Genomic DNA, 24,159 nt, shown 5'->3' with positions numbered 1-24,159 from the left:
ACTCAATCGGTTGTTATTTTTTAAATACAAAGGGAAAAAAGTGTACAAATTCTGACATTAAGGGTAGTACAGGTTTTCTTAATTTTACGATATTTACTATGAATGTTCATTGATTGTTAGATGGTTTAATTTCTAAACTTGCACATTTTTAAAGCAGTTAATTTCTTTTATTATTTGAGTTTTCTGGAAAAAGTGAAGTGTTTAAACTTATTAACTCTGATTTTAAAAGGAGATAAAACTTTTGATGAAAATAGAAATAGTTCACGTTATCTGTGCCGAAAAATTACAAAATATCTTTCTTTTTATTACTTATTTTTACCCTTTTTTTTTAAACTGAAAGCAAGTTACCGCATATAGGATGAAATCTAAAACTATCAACGATGATTTTTATCTGCACCCATCAAACCATCTGAAATTATCTAAGTTTTTTTTTGTTGCTTAATTACGTTTTCTTACTTGTATTTTAATGTAGCATGTATAGTTTTTCTCACTAATTATTAAAAAAAAATAATTCTAACAGTTTTTATTAGCAAATTTAGTTTTTTAATTTTTTTCTTAATAACCAATTTATTATGTATGATAAATTTATAAAGTTATTTATTTATAGAGTTATTTATTAATAAAACATTGAGCTTGCTTTAAATAATTTTATACAATTTCCATACATATCCTATTTATCAATCATTACATAGAAATAACAATTTTAATTAGTCATTGAGTCAAAATTTTAATCGCGGTTACACCCAAAATTTGATATCTTAATTTTGACATTTTTTGATGTTTTTTGAAAAGTATATATTACACAAAACAATAGCCCAAAACGATTTTTTTTTATTTAATTTATTTTACAAGATGTTTGCAATTAAATTTTAAAGCTCTTTTTAATTGAAAAATAAATATCTAAGGGTAGAATAAATGGATTTTAAAAAATTGTATCTCATTTTACGCGGAAGTTCTTGAAGTTTTTGATAAAATAGTTGTAAATAAAATATATTCTTCTAGTTCCAAGTTTGAACTCAAAAATTTTTATTAATAAATTATAAATAATTAATTATTCATAATATTATTCACCTAAAATTATCAATTTATTATTTAATATAATGTTTGTTATTTTGTGAAACTTTAGTTGAGGTTTTTAAATTCCCTCCAAATCAACTGATACAGCGCGATTGAGCGATCAGCGGAGTGGAGTAGCAGAGCACGCCGCGGTGCAGCGTTTCGCGAAAAAAACTATAACTTTTTATGGAATTGCGATCCATTTTTTTTAAAGCCATTTTGTTCAGAATCAAATTTACTTTAAAATGGGTTTTGTTTGAACTTTGTACGACATTAACAACATATTTGTTTTTCATTTTACAACTTAATTTTGCAATAAAAATTAAATTTTTTAAACATTTGTTTTATTATAATTATTTTATCAAAAACTTCAATTATTTCCGAGTAAAATGAGATACATTTTTTTAAAATCCATTCATTCTATCCTTAGATATTTATTTTTTAATTAAAAAAAATTTTGAAATTTAATTGTTAATATCTTGTAAAATAAATTAAATAAAAAAAATCGTTTTGGACTATTGTTTTGTATAATTTATGCTTTTTAAAGAACAACAAAAAATGTAAAAATTATGATATCAAACTTTGGGTGCTACCGCTATTAAAATTTTGACTCTTTTAAGAAAGAAAATCGAACGATCTAAACGATGTTTCAGGTGCGAATACTTATTTCTCTTCACTCAAGAGCTAACACAATAGACCGAAGAAAGAGGTCTCATTTTCTTGCGCCAAAACCAGTCTTAAAGAGTGACTACAACAATGTTATGAGTAGTTAGCCCATGACCATATCAATGTAGATGTCATATTAATAATTATTCAACATAAAATTAGAACACTTCAGTAAACTAAATTTAATTTGCTATAAAAAATATGCTCTCTAAAAGGAGTTATCAAGTATGCTAGCTCTCCGCGGGCCGGACAAAATCTGTCCGCGGGCCGGATGTGACCCTCGGGCCGTAGTTTGGAGACCTCTGCTTTAGATGAACAATGAAGCTGATAAGAATGTAGGGAATCACTTGGACATTGCGTCCACTGTAAATGAAAATCAGAGAGCCTCAGTGAGAGAGATTCAGTGATTGATATGAAGGTTCATTTTGATTTTTATCTTAAATCAAACTTTCAAATATCAAATTTTCAGATATTTGAATATCAGATATTTGCACATATCGATGCAAATGGTGAATAAATTAAGCATTTAATATACTTTCTATTCACATTTAAAATATAGTTGATTTAGTCTAAGATGAAAGAACTCAGTTCTTCACTTGATTACAAAGCACTAATAATTTAGTCTATAAAGTAAAAGCAACCCTGTAAGCATAAACAAACACTACGAATTCTCAATTAGTAAGGATAAAACTATTCAACTCTATATATTTAAACTAATTTGAATGGGGTCAAGAATCCACAAAGATACTGTTTGGACTCTTAATGCTTCTAAGCAATGCGCATTGCTTACGCGCCTAAGGAAGTAAGAAATAACTGCCTCTTTTAAGACACACACGCAGAAACAGTACTACAGTAATAATTTTTCCTTCATGTTTCAACTTTCGTACGGAATTTTTCAAAATAACTGTTAAAAAAAATTATGCGCTCGACATTTAGACTAATTTAAATTAAATATTCATACAACACAAAAGAATTCTTGAAAAAAAAAGACAGCTTATTGTTATAAAAATTGGAGTAAATTACTTACACCTTTCAATATTATCATTAAACAAGTTTTGTTTTGTAGAATCTTTGAATTTACACAACTTACGTAAAAACAGAACAACTACAAAGCATGACCAATCCCTGTGATAAACATTCTTTAGACTTCCTACTTATAAATTTGTGTTATTATTATTAAAATAAAATTTTTCTTTTGCTAATATTTTCTTCTACTTATTATAATGAACATAATTCAAAATTTTCGGGATCTCCTTGATTGATAATTTCTGAATCAAAATATGGAGAGTTTTACTTTTATATGCATCAAAGAGATATATATATATATTTATAAATTTATCGCTTGAGTGTTACAAACAATATTTTTCTTCTTCTAATAAAGCAGTGACAAGTTTAAAAACTAAACACACTTTGATGTTACTATTAAAACACAGCTATAAAGAGTCCATGCTTCAAATCTTAATAGTATAAAAGTTAGAAAATTTGCATAAGATGATGAGACACATTTTCCATAACTATTAATTTAATTGAAATCCAAGTTTTATTTTTGATTAAATTTTTTTTACTTAAGAACATATGAAAGATATATAAATATTGCAGCTAAGGTTTCATAAGGGAATACTTCATAATTTAAAAGCAATTAAGAGCACCTAAGAACGTTCTCTGAATATCGAACCAATTTCAAAATTAATTAATTTCAGTCATAAAGAGAAATAATAAACACAGCAAAGAAAACAGAAATTTTTATTGATATTTGTAAATGTTTAATAATTAGAAAATATTTTAGACAATTTTCCTAAGTTCTAATCTTCTCATTTCTAGTTTGCTGTTTACACAAGTTCCGTTTGCTGTTTTCTAGTTTGAAGTTAATGTAAGCGACAAACTTACATTGGCGAGATAATTCGTATCTTAATAAATTCTCAATAAACGCGATAACTTTTCCAATCCTTGCAACCGAGAGTGACATACAACAGCCAATCAAAACCCAATTACCCGAATAATATCATTGTTGCCATTCCTTAGTAGTTACCATGGACAGAGACGAGCGACTAGATCAAGTGATGCATCTGACACGCCCTCAACTACGTTTCAATGACATCATCAAATATTAATGTAGTGCTGTCATCTTTAGGAGTTTGATTATACTACATATATTTTGATGACAATATAATTTTTTTTTTTTAATCCTTGAATTAAATCGTTTTTCATGTTACTTTAAAATTTATTACACTTAAAATGAATTTTTCTCATAGTTTTTTTCTTTTTTAATAAAAATAGTGAAATGCTCTTAATTTCACACAGTGAATATTTTATGATATTTAAAAATTTTATTTTAGTCTAATCTACTACTTTTATTATGAACAAACTGTCTTCCTTCTACTTATAAATTTTAATTAAAAAATTCAAAGTTTTTTTTAAATTTAAGAATAGTTAAATTAGAAATTTCATTAAATCTGTGCGTATTTTTATAATTATCAATGGGTAAATTGTTGGAAGTAATGAATATAATTGTTTAATACTTTACTCTGAATATTTTGAAAAGTTAACAATTCTGCTCTGTGGCAGAATAATGGTCAAGTGTTGGCAACTTTCGGGCAACAGTGGCCTGCGAGAAACTGAAAAATAAAACATCATAGAAAAGGACCAACTCAAAATGTTTAACTCCTACATTAACTATCTACATTTTTTTTAAAAATCGCAAGTTTACAATCTATTTGGCTCCTTGGTGATTGTAATTGGCGCTACAGATCACGATACTGAAATATCTCCAAGAAATTATTTGTTTAGATATTTATTAAAAAGAGAAGAAAAAAAACTTTCCAACATACTTGATATTTTCAAGAAGTAAGATAATTTGTTGTTTTAATTATAAGAATATTTAAACTAGAAATATTCCTTAAATATATATGTGTTTGAAGCTTATCGAAATAAAGGAAAACAAAACAACATTTTAAGTGCATGTTTCGGCAGTTATCTACACTGAATTACATATATATGTGTATTCAGTTTTGTGTTAAAATTACAATAAGCTTTAATTTTTCTTATTTTATGAAAAAAAATATATTACAATTTGAATCAAAGAAAAGAGGTTCACTTCTGAAAAAAAATATATTCTAAATAGCGAAGAAGAGTTTTAAACAGAACAAAACAAAATGCAATGATTGTGATAACTCTTAGTTAGTTATACTTTTAAAATTAAAAGAAATAATTAGTCTATATGAAATTGATCTAAAGATGGCAGCACTACACTAATTTTTGATGACGTCAGTTAAGCGTGGCCGGAAGCGGGTTAGATGCATTGCTCTATTTAGTCGCTCGTGATATTGAGACCGATTCTTACTTTCATAGATCATTATTTGGGCAAATACAAGAAGTAAAAGTCGTATTCTGAATTTATCAATTCGATCAATCAGTGACCTAGGCTTGTGTTTATATTTATGTTTATTGCGAACTGCCCTTTTTTTAGTCTTCTGATTATTGTCTTCGATTTTTACCGTCACATGAACAAAAATTTAAGAAACCTCTTATGATGAATCGAAGTTTTTCACCTCAACATAATTCTCCTCGTTCTCCTGTTAATTTTTCGAATCGTTTTCGAATGGCACAATTTCCATCACCTTATAATTCTAGTAAGTTTATAAAGCTATTTTTTTTTCTTTTACTTTCTTGTAGTACCATTGACTGAGTTATATAATTTTTTTCCAATTAAGTTAAAAAGTTTAATTTTGTGAATCAGATTGACAGCAATTTTATTTAGATCTACACAATTGTGACATAGTAATTGAAAATACTTTCTTATCTGGTTTTCACTTGTAAGTTTATGAAGCTAATTCCATGGTAATAGGCGCAAGAGTATGCCAACTTTGCGTCGATTACCTACCCGATTCGTTTACGGCGTGCTGAACTAGCAGAGCTTTAAAAAAAAAAAAAAAACTAACTTGATGAAACATTAATCACAAAAACAGATATAGATGATAATTGATAAAAATCAAATTAAAAGAAAAACTAATCTAATTAAAACAGAAAGGGTTATAAATGCAGTAAAAAATGGGTGATAATCTATGCTTGAAAATTATTTTAAACAACATGAATACTTTTTGTAGACTATTTCATTAAAATCAATTTTGAATATAAAAATTTAAAAATATTTTTTTTAAATTGGTTTATACGTGTATTAAATAAATAAGGCATTAAAAAAAGTATTTAACGAAAGGAAGTAATAAAAATAGTTTTAGTAAAGCGAATGTTTTCATTTGCACACAAAAAATAACCTTAAATAATGAAATATAAGAATATTCTCAAAGTACTTAAAAAAATTCTACTCAGTTTTTAAGAAAAAACTACTCAGTTTAAAAAAATCAAAAGCCAGGGATCTGTCTAGGCCAAATTTGCTACTATTTACCTTCACAAATTTCACTTTAGGAAAACAGAGTGAGTAACGTTTTTAAAAGGTGCTTATTTTCAATTTTTAAAAGCCCTTAAAGGTGCTTTTTTCAATGGGTGTTTTTAAAAAGTGCTTAATTTTCCCTTTTTCAAAATGAGATTTTTCCTTTACCATGTTGATTTTCGCTACGAATTATGCAAAAAGACATGATTCACATTGTTTTATTCAACGTTTTCATAATTAATTCAATCCCAATCTATTTCGGCGTATTGTCAGGCGTAGCGTATGAAATTCGTTTTACGTGATTCAAAATTTTATGATTTTTGACAATTGTCAAAAACAAGTTTTTTTTGACATGTCGATTAAAACAATATAAAACCAAATATTGTCAAAAATTTTCCAATCCTGCCTAATTTAATTATGAAATTTTTTTAAAGTGCTTGCAAAATATTTTTTGAGTGCTTGAAAAGTGCTTATTTTTTGTTGAATTATTTGGCTATGCACCCTGGAAAAACGGCAGTTTCACTAAATACTTTTTCTTAAAATTTTATTTTTGTATCCCGTAAGAAACGATAAATCCATATTTTTGTGTTGATTATTTAATATAATTTTTAATTTTCACAAATTATGCCTAAATTTTCACAAAATAGGAACCTGTCAGAAAAACCTAGACAGACCCTTGAGAACTACAAAAAGTCATCACATACCTTCCTTAACACACTAAAAAACTAAACAATATTTAAATTTTTGAAAAATTATAAGAAAGGTGAACAAAAATTAAAATATACTTGAATTGAAGATGAAGTTAGATTAAAGCTTTGAACATTTCATTTTGCTAAAAGTGATAATTCTTTAAAGGCTATAAGTTCAGTTTAAACTAAAACAAAAAGTAAAACATAATTATCATCTAACAACTTGCACATAGAACTTCAAATGTTTACATGAATGTCCAGAGAAAAACAACTTTCCATCAATTTCAATCATATCATTGATTATAATCAATCATTATAATCAATCATTTCCATCATTTCTATCATTAACTTGGATCATGTAAACAGACCTTAATGTTAGTGATTTGTAATTTTAGAATTAAATATAGATCTAGAACACTTTTGGTTTTTTATAAGAATGAAAAATTAAATTCGATCTTCTATTATTCTAAAAATTGGTACAAGATAAAGCACTGGACACATTTATAAAACTATAAACTATTTTTAAAAATTTTCAAACTAATTACAGCAAAAGCTCTGTTAAGCGAACACTATTAAGACTGAAAAAAATGTCCGTTATGGAAAAGGCACACTAATAACAGAGCTAATGCCGTAAATTGTTTTTTGTGTAATTGTAGAAAATAATAGATTAAGAAATTTTATATAGTACATGCCTTTGTTTTATATTTATCATATCTCCATGCTACTTTTTAAAATCATTTAACATTTTTAGACCAATTTCACTATTTTTGAAAAAATAATATCTTAGTTTCTCTATGCATGTTTGAGCATCACGTCCAAGTTTTCACTTTTGGTTCTTTTTTTTTTAAATGTGTAAATTAAATATCAGTTTCTTCATTATCTCTCTTACTGTCATTATTTGGAACCATTTCAAGTATTTTCTTCATATTTCATCATTCTTTTGAAATTATATTTGTGACAATGATTACAAAATCATTATTGCTGATAACACTTTCTCCAATAAAGTGAATCAAATTTGTTAATGCAGAAACAGCTTCGACAGAAATTGTGCCTTTTATGACATCTGCAATTAGATTTCTATCTAGTCTATCCTTTTCACAGCCTACCTTAGTAAAAAAGTTTAAACTGGTTGAGTATTTTTATTTTTCACCAGGCAGCAATTATCCACAATGAAGCTTGTGTGACATCAACTTTTACGTTTAACGCATCCCCATCACTTTATATGACAGAGTCCTCCCTAAGAATTAAAAAGGGCAGGAAGCCCCACAGAAAAGCTCACTTTGAGTTTTGAAAGGGCTCTCAATTTAGCAAATGTATAATAGTATGTAATAACTGAATTTCATCCTCAACAAATTTTAAATTATCTTATACTATTTTATGTCAAAAAGTAATGTTCACTCATTATAAAAATAAGAGAGAGATTTGAAGTTTATATGAAATAATTAAAGACATCCGAAAACGCAACCAGTGTGCACAAATTTTTTTCAAGAAAAGTCAACTTAAAAAATGATAATTGTAATATTAAACTGAGAATTATAAGAGAATGAACATTTTAAGGTGTATTTTTTTTTAAAGCTATTTATTTAAAAAATAAATTTAAAATCACTTATTTACTTAATTAATAGAGTCACTTAAGAGGAACACAGTATGAAACATGGCAATGTGTCCTTCAAGGTGAGATTTAAGTGATGCATAGAAAAAAGAACATGGCAGTACCTACCTATAATGTTGTTGTATTCAATAGTCAATCATCTGCCAAGAGTCTGAATAAATGTTTGATTAATGTGTCCACCTTCATGACTAGTTTTCTGTTCTTTTTTTTTAAACTCAGTTATGTTAACTAAGGGGGGGGGGGAAATTGTTTAGAAGAAAGAAGGAATTTTCCCTGGGGAAGTGGAACTTGCAGGGACTTTTGTCACCTGGATAAAAAGATGCCACTGTTCGAAATATTTCGCATGAGTTGCAAAGTTTTTCTCTCATTTCTTTGTAAAGAAAAAAAAAAGTAACTGTATAATTTTTAGTTAAGCATAAGGCAAAAAATTTGCATGCTTTTAAAAATAGTAAAAAGATGCATATATTTTTGGGCAGAAAAAACTAAAGTAGAAATATTTTCTTTTAAATTTAAAAAAGAATCGTCCAGTTTGAAGAGATTGAAAAATAACTTTTCGAGACATAAATGAGTGTCCGCTTTGTATAAAGTTTTATTCCCAGAAGATTCATGAGGAATTTAAAAAATAGCCGCAACGAGAAGCATTAAAAAGCTGTTTTGTATGAGTGTCCATAACATGAGGTTTCACAGTATTTTTAAATGTTTGTTTTTACTGTAATTTTCTGAGGAGCTTTTCTTTTTTTTTTTTTTTTTTAAAGTTAGGTAATGAAGAGTCATTTGTTATGTATTAGGTTAAAAAGAAAAATAATTACCTTCTTTAAATGCAATTTAGAGGAATAATTAATTTCAATTTGTTGTCTAAAATATGTTATTGTACAAAATAGTTAAATTCTTTTGACAAATTAAATTATCATTAAAATGACTCAACTAAAAATATTTTAGTAATACATTTATTTTTCAGAAGTAGTTAATGAATTTACGATAGTCATATGTTGTACAAATTCGTGAATTTAATGTATTTTTATAACTTTGATGAAAGTAATAAAGCATAAACATTTTGTTCAATAAACATTTTTGACCTAATATTGAACAAAATGTTTGTACTTTATTCAGTTAAAATAAATTGCCATTACCAATTTTTCAGCTACTCTATTAAGATTGATATATTTGATACTAAAAGTATTTGAATTTTATAATTAATACAGAGGCACATTAATATTTTTTTACTGATACTAATAAAATAGGTACTTACCCATCTCTAATAGAGGCATTCACTTTCATGTAGCATCTTGCAAATTTTTGTACCTGTGTTTTGCAAAGCTCAGCTGCTACATATAAATCTTAATTCACTATAAAGCTTAGCTTATTAAGAACATACATAATTGAATGTGTGAAATATTATGTAAAAGTGCTAAATCTCTCTAATGATTCATTTTTCCTAATGATAATAGATTCTTTTAAAAAAATAAATTTCTCTCATATAACGAGTTTTGTGATATTTAAATAGAATATTAATAATTAAATTTTTGCTTTAAATTACTTTATTAATTACTTAATACGAAATTGAAAAGAAAAAAGTCAGTTTCTGCCAGGAAAAAGCATATATTTCTTCCAATAGAATCAGTTTTTCCAATATGCAAGAAAATTTCTGATTGTGTCTCAAATTATTATATATATCTTTTTTTTATTTCTACTTAATACTAAAATACTTTTTTTAGGAATATTTCAATGTCTTTTTTAAAATTATAGTATAAAGTAATATTATATAACGAGGAGTTATTTATTTATTTAATTAGATATTCACCCCCGTATGCAGTATGGTTCTCCCCAATCTTCTCCCAGTTTCCGCCACAGTAACAATCATTACAACCAAATTTCCGATATCCGACAAAGGAATTCATTTGATCTACCGAGCCCTCAATTTCACAGTTCTCCAAAAGTATATTCACCAAGAAATAATTCACCTTATGGAAGCTATAATTCTCCAAATAGCTCTTGGAATAACCAATCAAAACGATCCATCGGCTCTAGTAGAAACTCCAGTTCTTATTTTGCTGATACTTCTGGTAGTCCCTATTCTATATCTAATAAAAAACAAAGGTATCAAGATAAGGTATGTTTCTTTAAAAAAATTAATAATTATTAATTTTAACCAGTATTTTTTATATGTTTAACTTTTTTGTCATATCCTTCATTTCTAGTCAAGTTCTAGGCCAGTATTTGCGTATGGCAGCCACTGGCTACCAGATACATAAAAAATGGTAAATAAGTGTAAAAAGTAACCCAATCTTTGTTAGTAAACAGTGATTAAAGTTTCAAAAATTTTAAAATGGGAAAAAAAGTATGGGCCTAATTTTTTAACTAAAAAGATTTAAATTCAAGAATTCATATTTTATAAATAAATTTTTTTTTCACAAAATGATTAACAAAATGGGGTCAGAAATAAAAAATATTGATTAATGTACTAAAAAAATTTTCTACTTACTTTAAAATATAAAACTGTAAGCATATAATCTTTATTTATATTTAAAAATCAATAATTTTCCATTATAAATTAATGAAGAGTAACTTGCTCTTTAATGTAAATAAGTAATGCAAATTTAACCTTAAAAAAATTTCTGAACTTTTTCCAGATTCACTATATTCTTAAAATAAATTAACCTTTGTTATTCTTCTTGTTGTATAATATATATTAAAAAAAGTAGCAACTTTAAAAAAAAAAACATAGAAATTAGCGGCAATAACTACATGAAAAGCAATTGATAAAACAACAGCAATTAATGATGGAATAATCTTAAATCGAACTTTAAAAAAAAATAACTACTCAAATGCATGATTCAAAATTAATATGTATTCTTTTTAAAAATCATGAGGTAACTCATAGCAATAATTACTATTGGTGTGAAATCACTGAAATGTTTTTTTTTTTTTTTTTTTTTTCATATACAGTAACGAATTGTGTAGAGGCCAAGTTCAAAATGAAGTAATTTAAACCATGAAACAAATACAAATTTTTACAGATATGAAACAGATAATACAGAAATTTACATGATAAATGTAAAAAGTTGATACTTTAATGACTGGTATTCATGAACTGAATTTAACATTGCTTTTGAACAAAACATGAGAATTGTGTATATTAAAGTAGGATAAGTGTCAGTACCACAAGTATAAATAAAAAAATAACATTAAATAGAAATTTAACAAAAAGCTTTACAATTTAATAATTCAAATAAAATTTACTTAAAAAAATGGAATAATTTTCTTAACAAAGAACAAGGCTGTTATGTAAATATATGTATAACATATTTCTTAACATTAAAAACTAAATTATCATCTTATTTAATACTGTTCCGAAAATCACTTGCAGAGACAGTGAAGATGTAAAATCAATACCCACAAAAAAAGTTAGGCGTCTTTATCTAACTCCGAACTGATATTTAAGTTATAAAATTCTGAATTATTTATTTTTATTGTTTTTACCTCTAATTAAACTACTTATTATTAATTTTAGTTGCTTTACCCTTTGTATATTTCTGAATTATTTTCAGTGTTCCCAAGAATTCCACTTTTCAGGTATTTACCGGAAAGAATAATATAAAAAGAATTAAAATAAGTGAATAAATAATTTTTCAAGAATTTTTAGGTGTATTTCATGACTTTTAATATTAATGGACAAGATATTGAAAAAGTAAAAACAAAAACATTGTCAAAACCTAATTCTTGGACGAAGCTTTGAACAGTTGATAGGCAATTAAACAAATTTTGAACTTTTTTTACAGTGCCTTCCTCTTAAATATTTTGACAAATTTCAATAGCATTTTCTCGCTTCATTTGAAATCTCTAATTTGTATATTTTTCTTTACTTTATTTTCAATAAGGATTTTAAAAATAAATATTAAGGGTGGTCATGGCAAAGCACCTATTTTACATGCAAAATTTTCTTGAACAATTATATGGGTTTAAATAGTAATATTTGACTTCGTATTTTTTTTTTAATAGAAAAGTTGATTTTTAGACAGACAAATTTTGAAAATTTTTTTACACTGCCTTCCTCAGAAATATTTTGACAAATTCCATTAGCATTTCCTTGTTTCATTTGAAATCTCTTTACTTTATTTTCAACAAGGATTTTAAAAATAAATATTAAGGGTGGTCACAGCAGAGTACCTATTTTACATGTAAAATTCTGTTGGGTTTAAATAGTAATATTTGACTTAAAATTTTTTATTTTTATTTTAATAGAAAATAGAATTTTTGACAGACAAGTTTTGAACTTTTTTTACACTGCCTTCCTCACAAATACTTTGACAAATTTCAATTGCATTTTTTTTTTAAGATTCCTCGCTACATTTGAGATCTCTAATTTGTATATTTTTCTTTACTTTATTTTCAATATGGATTTTTAAACAAATATTAAGGGTGGTCACGACAGAGCACCTATTTTACATGTAAAATTCTGTTGTGTTTAAAAAGTAATATTTGACTTAGTATTTTTATTTTACAGAAAAATCGATTTTCCGACAGTGACTCAAATCCTGGTCATTCTTTCAATATTGAAGACTATATCCATCCATCTATGTTAGATGATCCTTGGGAAAAAGATATGATCGAATACGAGAAGAAGAAAGAGCAATTAAGTCAGACTGAAAGTTAAGATTCATTGTGAATCTTTCAATTTTTACCCAGAGTTTTATTAACTGACTTTTATGTGTATTGTCTGAACTGTATCATGTCATTACTTTTAGAAATCATGGCTTACCATTAGCATAAAATTGTCCATAATTACTATGGAGTTTCATGTCATGTTACAGAAAAACTGTTTAAGGACATTTTCACTGATGTTCACTTGTATAAAACTAAATACTATTTTCATATAGTAGTTCAAAATTTTAATTCACTCTCTTTTCAAATGCATCTAATTCACTTGTAACTACCTTAATTTAAATATTAAGTTGAATATATTCAATAAATTCCTATTAAATAATATTTTATTTATTTATTTTGCATATAACCGGATACTTATGTCTCATTTGCATATTTGTTTTCTCTTTTTAATGTCATTTTGAAGTGAAAAATTGTTCAAAATTTAGTTGTATTATTAAGATCTAAAAAGAGAGGTTCTTTTGAAATTCTGAAAATATATATGTGTTGCAAAAACTTCTATTTTTTTCTGCATACAGTATTTTATTGTACAGTATAGTATTGTACTGTATTAATTTTTAAATAATGAAGAAAATAAATCTCAATGAAAGAATTTTTATAATCATTGTTTCAAATTCAAACACAGCTCAGACAATGTTGGACAATATTTTTGAGCATTCCAAAACAATATTGTTTCACAATTTAATGAATTTGGCTGGTAAGAAGGTACTTACTTTTTTTTAAAAAATAAAATAAAATCTGATTAATTTTTTTTTTTTTAAAGATACTCCACGAGCTTCAATTTATACTAATTTAAATATAATTAAAATTTCAATTTTACTTAAAATAAAATTGCAATTATACTTCTAGGTTGTATTACCATATAAAAAAAATTATTTTATAGTAATAAGTACAGTTATAAAAATAAACTTACAATTCAATTTAATATAGAATGGAATATAAATTATTAACTTCTGAAGAACAGGTTAAAAAAAATAATAAATAAAATCAAAAAGATTAATTTATTAGAAGGCAAATTTCTTCCAAAGTAGAAAAAACAATGGTAAAAACTGTCCCGAAACAAATAGGTTTCTTCCAATCCAAGTGAAAGAAATTCATTTTATCATAATGAAATATCAAGTACAGTGAATCCCCATAAAAATCAACTTGAAGGGCAACAAAGATTTGTACTATTCGGAAAGTTATTTTGATGAAAATGGTACAAGATATTTTCCATTATCTAATAACAATTTGCATTTTTTAATCTGAAATTTCTATTGTGAATATAGAAATGAATGTATATTTCATTTCATGAAATGTAACCAATTACTTTAAAAAATAAAATAAAGCTATAAAGGGAGAGAAATCATTACAGTACAGATGAAATTCTAAAAGTTTACTTACTTTCAGTGCTTTTTATTTATTTTTTATTCTGTAGAAGCAAATAAAAAAATACTTAAAAGTAACTTACTAATAGGAGTAAATTGATTTATTGCACAAATTAAAAAAGATTACTAACAAAATAATCCATAATAGCTTGCTGTTTTGCTTTCTTATCCATGCATCAAAAAATCTTCTAACTTATCAACTGTATCCGAAAAAAAAAAAAAAAAAAATATTTGAATTGTCATTTTAACTTACAAAAGAACTAACAGTTTTAATTGCTTTGTAAGCATCTACTAGAGGAAAACAAACAAAGTATTCGCTATTGAGATTTAAGAAAGTTATTGCTCCAATGTTTTCACCAGTAGAAATGCAACAAAGCAATATCAATTTCTTAAAACAACCTATGAGAGTGTGGGTGATTTCTCAGGAAAACATGCTTCTTTAAATTTATGACTCACCCCCAGAAAGAAAACTCTATTCAGAAGGGCTTTTGTTTCCCGTAAGGTCCCCTCTGTTTTAACAGATTAAATTTATCTCCTTCCAATGAGGTTAACCGGATTGGAATCCCAGCAAGGGCTGGTCGATACGAATTAGGCACGCAGCTCACACTAACCACAGTGCTGACATAAAATATCCTCAGTGGTAGACGAATCAGGGGTTAGAGTTCCCTTGCCATCAGTTTTTCCTCTCCGTGTAATGTAAATGCAGGTTAGTTCAATCAAAAGGACTCCATAAAAGCAAATTTCTCAATACTTGATCCAGGAGTTTCCTAGTCTTCTGCATTGGGTTTAAAATTGCAAGGCAACTGAATTGAACATAACTGAGTTGTAGTCGTAAACTATAACCTAAATTATAACTCAGTTGTAACATAAAATATTAAGAAATATAAAGCAGGGAAAAAACATTAAATGAATTAAGTATTACCAGTGCTATAGGTACAAAATATCTATAATTTAAAAGTATTGGGTAAGTCTTGGATCGATGGTTATAATTTTTCGAATCAAAATAAAGGAATAAGAATAGAGAAGAAATTTTTATGTATGTTTTAAATTCTAATGCGTTTGCGTGTACTTAACATTTTTCGGGCAAAAAATAGTGGAATAGTGAAAACAAAAAAGTTATATGTGGCCATCCAATAAATTAAAAGAAAAGTTAAAATATGGAATATAACGTGTTTTAAATAGTTAATCATAAAAAACTTACGCTAAATTATAAAGGATTAATTTTATCGCTAAGTTGTAAAGAATTAATTAATTATGAAACATAACATATTTTATATAGTTAATAATAAAATTCTTACGCTCAGTTGTACAGGATAAATTTTATCTTGGGTTAATGAGAATCTAATAAACAAAATCTAATGTATCGATTTAATCTTTCACTTTTAAAAAACCTTTACCACATTTTTGTCAAAGGTCTTCAAAACTTTTCGTGTTTCATGGAGCCTCTGCATGAATTTTAGACATCTTATCCGAGTCTGTAAAATCTGATAATTTGTAGAGTTCCGTCGAATAATATGTTAGATCCGTAGAATCAGAATGGAAAATATGGAATGTTACGTATGTTTTTGTACGGTTCATAAAAAAATTTAAAAGTGGTTTCAATATTATACTGAAAAAACTAAGGATTTAATTTTATCAGCTTTCATCTAAAAATTTTGATACCAGAGAATTTGTACCTAGATTTATTTAATTAAAAATATTGAGCGTTGTGAATATGAATTTACTAAAATGCGTCTTAATTTCTTACCCTTTTTTTTAGCAATTTTAAATTCTTTCAGGACCCTACGATCCCCCTGATACACATTAATAAAAAGTGGCGATCTCTCCCCAAGAAGATGAGATGACCATGTAATTTATAACACTGGCGTCGGAACCATAGGGGTCCGGACCCCACCCCCCCAATAATTGGGAAGCCAGGGTTCATTATTTTGAGAAAATATTTCCGTTTTGTTTCCATAACTTTTAATTTCTCTCTCTCTTATTTTTAAAAAGCGCAACTTATTATATTATATAATTAAAAGAAAATTAGTAAAAAATAAAATACACACAGAGAAATGCACTGTCTGAAAAAATAAAACAGGAGTTTAGAGAACTACAAGAAATGTCACAGCCACCCTTTCCTTCAATAAGCAATAAAACACTCTTCCCACCATTCCTTTTCTTCTCACTGTTAACTGATGAAGATGATTCTCCCTCAACATAACACATTTGATACCCAAAAATAGCCGCCTTAGTTTAGGATACGCGAAAATGGTTAGCATTTTTAACTTATCTTTATCGTATTTATGGCCCTGGGCTCTTTTGTCCTCTTTTTTAAAATGTTAAATATCAACAGATCCCTACCCTTTCATAAATTGTTTCAAACCGGCAATTATCTAGAATTTCTAGGGGGAGATTCTTGTAGACATTTTTTTATTTTTTTGGTGGTTTTGTTAAGAAAATTTCTCTGAAATAGAATCATTCTAAATCTTCTCTTACGTATAGGCGCTCACAGTGTTATTCCATCATTATTTAAACTAGACATTTCCAGTCAGTTCAAAATTTTGATAAATATAAGTTGTAATTCTGCTTACTTTTATATTTTGTTTCATTAATTGTTTTAACTTAAATTATTAGTTGTTATTTTTTTAAATAAAGTTTATTTAAAGTTTTTGTAATAATGTTCATCGTTGGATAATAAGAAGTCATTAAATAAATTCTGGGGAGGTAAGCAAATGTTTGTATTAAATCACTTACTAATAAATTTATTATTGTATGTTTGCAAGAATTGTTTTATAGTTTGTATATTAAATTTATTTATACAGTACATCATTTCATGGTTTTACTGTTCATTGCGCATGAATTTATTTTAACTTACTGCTTTAATGCTAAACTTACTGCTTTAATATTCTTAAATTTTTTTTCTTCTTTTTTTTTGCAATTTAGAGTTTTATAAATATATTTATTTTAATCATGATAATCTCTACTGAAACCAATATTAAAGATAATTTCTCCAGTATTATTATTAATGTTGTATCTTTCATCTCAGAAATCCAGATCAATTCAAATTCATAGTAAAAAAAAAATTCGTTTAGCAAAACGTATTATGACTTTTTCCTTACATTTTTTTAAAAAAAAATTCGACTAAAATTTAAAATGTTAAAATATGCCCCAAAAAATTTATCTCATTTGTGATTGTTTCATCACGTAGGATTACATGACATAATATTATGCATTTATAAATTTCATGTCATTCTCATCAAAAATTTTAACAGACAAAATGTTCTTTTCAAAATTAAACTATATTTTTAAGACACATAATTGTATTTACTGCTTATTCTACTGATTCCCATTTTGTATCACACCTTCACATTGCACAGTTGCATCTGCATCATCCGGAAAAACTCCCCAGTTTAAATTTTTTATTCATTTACAAGCCGAATACCAGTTCAGCGCATAGGGTAGAAAATAGGAAAGTAAATAATCAATAAATCGATGTTAATCAACATGCACAAGCATGTACCAAAGCAATTAATAAAGTTAAAATAATTTTAAAAAATTATTTATTATTATTTGCTGCTTTTCCAAGAAATTTCCGTTAGATCAATGTGCTAACCTAATGTTTGAACAAAATTCAATTTTTGTATAATTTTAATTTTTGCATAATTATAATTTGAATAAAAACTTCAAGGCCAGTGAAAAAAAATTTAAAAATAAAAAAGATTTAAATATTATTTAATAATTAATTTTAAAATTGTTAAGAGGTAACGTAACAAACAGGATTTCCAATTTTGTAATTATCTGAAAAAAAGTGGTACGGCACAAAATTAGGGTTTCACTTGAAGTCAACATAAAAAAAATAATATTAAAAAAATATAAAAATTGAGAAGCCTGTGTAAGAGTCTTTTTTTTTCGAATTACTTCTACTATTCTAGTTTTCATAGAAGAAACTAGTTTTTAACAAAGTTAGGTATATGTTTTATATTATTGTAATCTCGTCTTTTATCACACGAGGACATAGTTTCTTCTTTCCGCATCCTTTTTTACCATTATTGTCTTTCAATTTTAAGAACTTACTGACTATAGAGTCTTTGATCTTGAACTACCTATCATTATCATCGCAATAGCACGAATATTTATTGAAGAAAAAGCTTCTATCGGTTCTTTTCATGATCAGTTAATCTCTTTACTTTTGCCACCAAAACTTCTAAAAAATGCAATAAAAAATACATAGCAAGAATTCATGGCAAATTTGCAAATAGAAGTGTTTTTCAATCGTCGTAGTAGCCATAGTATTTTTTAGTTATATTTATTTCTAAAAATTACTGGTAGCCTTTAAGTTTTTCCTCAGGCTAAAATACTAATTTTGATCTTAACAATTTCTTCTACATAATTGCAAATCTTGTTTGTAGCGTTATTTCTTAATAATATACTTTGAGAATTAAATAAAAGGGATTTAAATTGTATTTTTCGATTTTCTCAAACGTTTGCTCTAGTCTGAAAATTTTTACTCAGACAGTACTTTATGTTGTATTTCATTATAGATTGTCTGATTTGTAATTTTCCGCGCATTTAATAGTATTTTTTCACACAATTGTACACATGATGCTCCGTAAAGACAACTCCTTCGATAAATTTCTAGAATTCTTGTCACAAATGAAGTAAAAAAAAAAAACGGGATCACAAATTGATATTTAAGGGGGGGAAAAGAAAATCAAAACGTGACCAAAAATTTATGTTTAGTTGCCGAAAAAACATTGAGGAATTGAAAGACACTTATTCGAGACACTTCAAACTTATTTCGGCAATCAAACTGGTTTGAAAGTTTCAATTCCGTTTATCTTAATAGTCACTCTTACGATTTTCTTATCGTTTTTTCCCGCTTTTAAATGGTAGTTTGCTATTCCAAATTTGTATAGTTTTTTAAACTTAATTCTTAAAGATGATTCTAAAATTATATATGAGGAAGTAGATTACAGACCACTCTGCATCATAGAATCAAGATGTTTCTTGATTCTATGATGCAGAGTTTATTCATTCATCAGAGTTGTATTCTTATTATATATATATATATATATATATATATATATATATATATATATATATATATATATATAATAAGGGCAAGGGTGATATTTTTTTTTCTCAAGAAACGTGAAAATAACAATCTTAAGTATGGTCCCCCCCAATAAATTTTATCTGACGACGCCAATGATTTATAATGTTGTTTCGTCCATGTATGGGCCCTAAAGATCCAGCTAGTTGGGAAAAAACATAATCCACAACGACAAAATACCTAATAAATATGACCACCCTTAAACGACAAAATACAAAAAATATTTGACCCCTAAATAAATTTTAAAAAATTTGCATAATTTTTGCTGTCGAGAAAAGGAACACTTTGAATTGCTAAATTAAACTGCTTCTTATGAAGCTGCAATATATTAACAAATATTGAAGATACTTACACCCTATTTATATAAAGTAGGCTGAAAAAAGTTCCAAATACAAAAATATTTAATTATATTTATTAGGATATCATTAAATATATATTAGCTAAATATATATCAGTCTGTTAAGCTTTTGAAAAAGTATGAGTAACATGTTAATTCTGATGTTTGGAAACCTTAAAAATTAAATTGTGTTGAAAACATTTTTATTTTATTTTAGATTTTGCAAAAGCTTAAAGTAAGCAGATAACTCTTTGCACGTGCTGAAAATGTGGATAAACTTTTGTTATTATATTTTTAATGTTACCATGCCCTATCTCTTTTTTTTTCACATTTGAATTTTTTATTATGGTTCAGTTTATGTAGTAGCTTTAGCGTTATGCTTTGTTTCCTAGTTTTATTTCATGTAATGTTTTTTTAGTTTTGATAATTTTCTTAAGCTTTTAATAATATATATATAGTCAAAGTGCACAGGAAAAGTTTTCATAAAAAAAGTATGCAAATATGAATAATTATAATATGATACACTATGTAAATATAAATTATCAAAAACCTATTTTAGTTATAAATAACATAAAACTTAAAGCAATTTTTTTTTTCATATGAAACAATTTGCATTTCTAGCAAATTGTCTTATGTATAAAAAGAAATTAATATTAATGGTGGTAATTTAATTTTGCAATTACAAAATATTTGTCAAAATAAGTATATCTTAAAATTTGAGAAAAGTTACACAATTTTTTTTTTCCCGCAACAATTTTATACAGAGCAATTATGTATTAGAAACACCTTGTTACTAGGGTTGGTTGGTTTAAACAGAACAGATTTTGTTAGGAAAAAAAAAATTTTATAATTTAATTTTCGAATATTTATCTGAATACTTTTATAAAAATCACTAAATGAAAACGAGGTAAACTTTTCCTTAACAATCTTTTCAATTTTGAGTTTAATAGCTAATGTGAACACCAGTGTAAATATAAATAATATGTAGTTTTCAAATGTTTATGTATTATTGAGCCTCTGCAAAATTATATGTAAAATAAATTAATGTGAGCAAAGTTACAGAAATCGCTTAAAATAAAACCGATCATCACTAACTTCATGTTCTTAGTTTTTCAAATTAATTAAATAATGTTAATATCAAAATCATTAGAACCATAAAAGAGAATGAAGTGGTATTCTGAATTTTAAATTTTATTTTTCAGTTTATTTTTAGATTTCTTTTCTGTTATCAATGTAAACAAATGTTTACTTAATATATGCATTGTTTTACTTATAATTCTAATATTCTCAAAATACAACCTTTATAAAAAAATTATTTTTTATGATCACTTGCGCTTTTTACTCTAATATTTGTGTCCAATAAGTACCATTCTTCAATATACATTCCTTTCTGATGTATCAATTTTAATGGACAGCAGTATATTTTGGAGACAATTTAGATTCTATTTGATTTTGCACTTTTTTTCAATCAATTTAGTTTTTAAATTATAATGGAAATAATGTTAAAAAGAATAATTTCTTGAAGGTTTAGACTCAAAATTTAGAAATCGAAGAAAAGTGGGATAAGGAAATTTTGTTATAATTCTTTGAAATTGGTATATATATCTTAACCTTATATAAAAACTGATTTAAAGCTAAGCATTTTGCCAAAATTTTTTTTAGTTTTAAGAACTTCATGTACTGATAGTTTTTAAAATTAGTGAAATAATGTTAATTTCGAAATTAATATCAAAACAATTAAAAGCTTGAGAATGAGGTGCTATTCTGAATTTTATTTTTCAGTTTATTTCTTATGTGCATTGTTTTACTTATAATTCTAATAGTCTCAAAATACAACCTTTATATGAAAAATATTATCTAATGATCACTTGCGCTTTTTACTCTAATAGTGTCCAATAAGTCCCATTCTGTTATTTACATTCCTTCCTGATGTAGCAATTTTAATAGACAGCAGTGCTTTTAGCATTTTGGTGACAATTTGAATTATATTAGATTTTGCACTTTTTTCAATGAATTAGTTTTTAAATTATAATGGAAAAGAATAATTTCTTGAAGGTTTGGACTTAGATTTAGAAATCGAAGAAAATGGAATCAAGAAAATTTATATCCATTCTTTGAAATTGGTAGATAACCTTAAATGAAAACTAATTAAAAGCTAAGCGTTTTTTATTTTAGGAATATATATTAAAAAAAATTTCTAAATGAGATACAAGCCATTGTTTCACAATATGAATATTCTATGACTCACAAAAGAAGTTCTTACTTATTGCTGATACAAGTTAGCAACTGTTTGTTAAAAATAAAAAATTGCTCTTAAACTTTGAGACATTTTGAATTCAAACAAATATTTAGCTTAAAATTCATAGCATATTGTCTATCTCAAAAACTAACACAAATAAAACTGTATGCCTCCCTTTCAAAAAATAAAAAAAGTTTTTCATGATATGCCTAAGATGAAAAATATTTTACTTATTCTTTATAAGTTTAAATTATATCAATTAAAGAAATAGGGGTGCACGTAACTTAAAGTATGTTTTGAAAGAAGGGAATGTTAGAGATTTCCCAGAATGAACAAATTTTAATTCATGTGCAATATTCTTCACTATGGATGGATGAAATTGCAAAATCTAGAGTACTAGTATGTACATCAGTAAGTATTGGTAAGCTAATGTTTTTCTTTTCTTTCGTGATTAACAAGTGCTATGTTACTATTTAAGAAATAAAGACATTTATATTTTGATAAAAAAATTGGACATTGTTTATTTATAAGAATCAATACATTATGATAGACAAAACTAATAAGTTATAAAAACAGCTTTATATTTTCACTACATTTCATATTTGCAAAAATACAGGAGTCAGTTTATGTCTAATTATACAACTTCTTAACCATACCCCATTTCCAATATAGATGAATTATTATTTAAAAAAAATAATAAAGATCCATGCTGAGCAAATGAGTTTAGAGAATAAACCCTAGATGCTTTTTCTTCAAAATTCAGCTTTATTGAGTTCAATGAAGCAACAGTGCTTGATAGAAAAAATTTATAAAGTCTTTATTATTTTTTTGTTGGTCACTATAGTATTTACCATATTTTCTTCTTTTGTGGAATCAATGTAATTTTTCAACAATGCCAATTTTATTATTTTGAAACATAGTAAAAGTATTTATTTTTTAAATAAATCAAGGTTGGGATTTTGAGTCTGAGTTTAGACTGGATATATGTGATTTAATGTCAAAAAGTATATTTAAGTCTCCAAAAAATACAACCCTGAATTAGTAAAAGCATTTAAAACCATATACTATACACCTATTGAATATAAGGAATAAGTATATAATTAAATTTTTCATAATATTTAATTTTAAATATTTTTAATAAAAAGTAAAATATTACAAGCATTCCCTCAACAGACCATAGGCGGTCCTGAGGGTTAAGGCTCCACCATTTCATGACCAACAGCATGATTGCAGCAGGGTTGGTCAGCATTGCGCATTAACAGCTTTTGCTTCCCACACAAGCTGGTTCCTATCGATTTGAAGCTGTGAGGGCTTCAAGTTGTCACTGGCAATTAATAACCAGTTTTTAACAATGAGAATTTAGTGCCTTAACGACTGGGCCATCCCAATTCATTCAGTAATAAAGAAATCAAAAAGTTTCTACTGGTATAACATCAAAAGTTCAATCAATTTTACAATTTAAGATAACATTAATTAATTATCAAATATGTAAATGTATACTTTGTTAACTCAAATATTAATAAAAATTTATACAATTTTAATACTAATTAAATTTTGAATCATTAGAATTAAAGCCAGCTTTTTCTTAAAAAAATACTCAGGCAAGATCCTCGAGTCCTAATATTGACAACGAATTCAATGTTTTTTGATTTTTCACCAAATTTTGTTACCAACTTTGTAACTGTTAGGAATTGTTCACATATAACAATACTATATCTAGTTTTGGATAGTTTAAGACAGATAGGTTAACACCAACTATTTTGAATTCAGTTGCCTTTTTATTAAATATATCTTAAAGAAGTCATTCCACATTTATTTATAAATTAACCTATAGTTTTTTACCTTATCTATAACTAATTTATAATTCTTTGTGTTGCTTAGCAATTAACAAAACAAAAATAGTTAACAATTAACAAAAACATATTTAACAATTTACGCAAGTTTATTGTGAACTATGATTTAATAATTCTGTCAAAAACCTTGTCAACCCTGCTTCAATTAAATGTTAATGTTTTTTTAATTAATAATAATCAACCCAGTATGCAATCG

The 24,159-nt window shown here is 26.1% G+C and overlaps 1 protein-coding gene across 1 annotated transcript; it reads left to right on the top strand.

The window, feature by feature from the left end:
- Positions 1-5,025: 5,025 nt before the first annotated feature.
- Positions 5,026-13,664, top strand: LOC107447708 (uncharacterized). The gene is made up of 3 exons (XM_016062703.4): positions 5,026-5,351; positions 10,204-10,520; positions 12,915-13,664. Exons 1-3 carry the CDS (start codon positions 5,249-5,251, stop codon positions 13,062-13,064), a joined length of 570 nt encoding a protein of 189 aa, XP_015918189.1. The 5' UTR covers positions 5,026-5,248; the 3' UTR covers positions 13,065-13,664.
- The last annotated feature ends 10,495 nt before the right edge of the window (positions 13,665-24,159 follow it).

This window comes from Parasteatoda tepidariorum, chromosome 9 (genome assembly GCF_982258835.1).
Source record: "Parasteatoda tepidariorum strain Cologne lab strain chromosome 9, Ptep-v5.0, whole genome shotgun sequence".
Taxonomy (NCBI): domain Eukaryota; kingdom Metazoa; phylum Arthropoda; class Arachnida; order Araneae; family Theridiidae; genus Parasteatoda; species Parasteatoda tepidariorum.
Note: the sequence above shows the minus strand (reverse complement) of the source record. Positions and strands in the feature narration are given on the sequence as shown.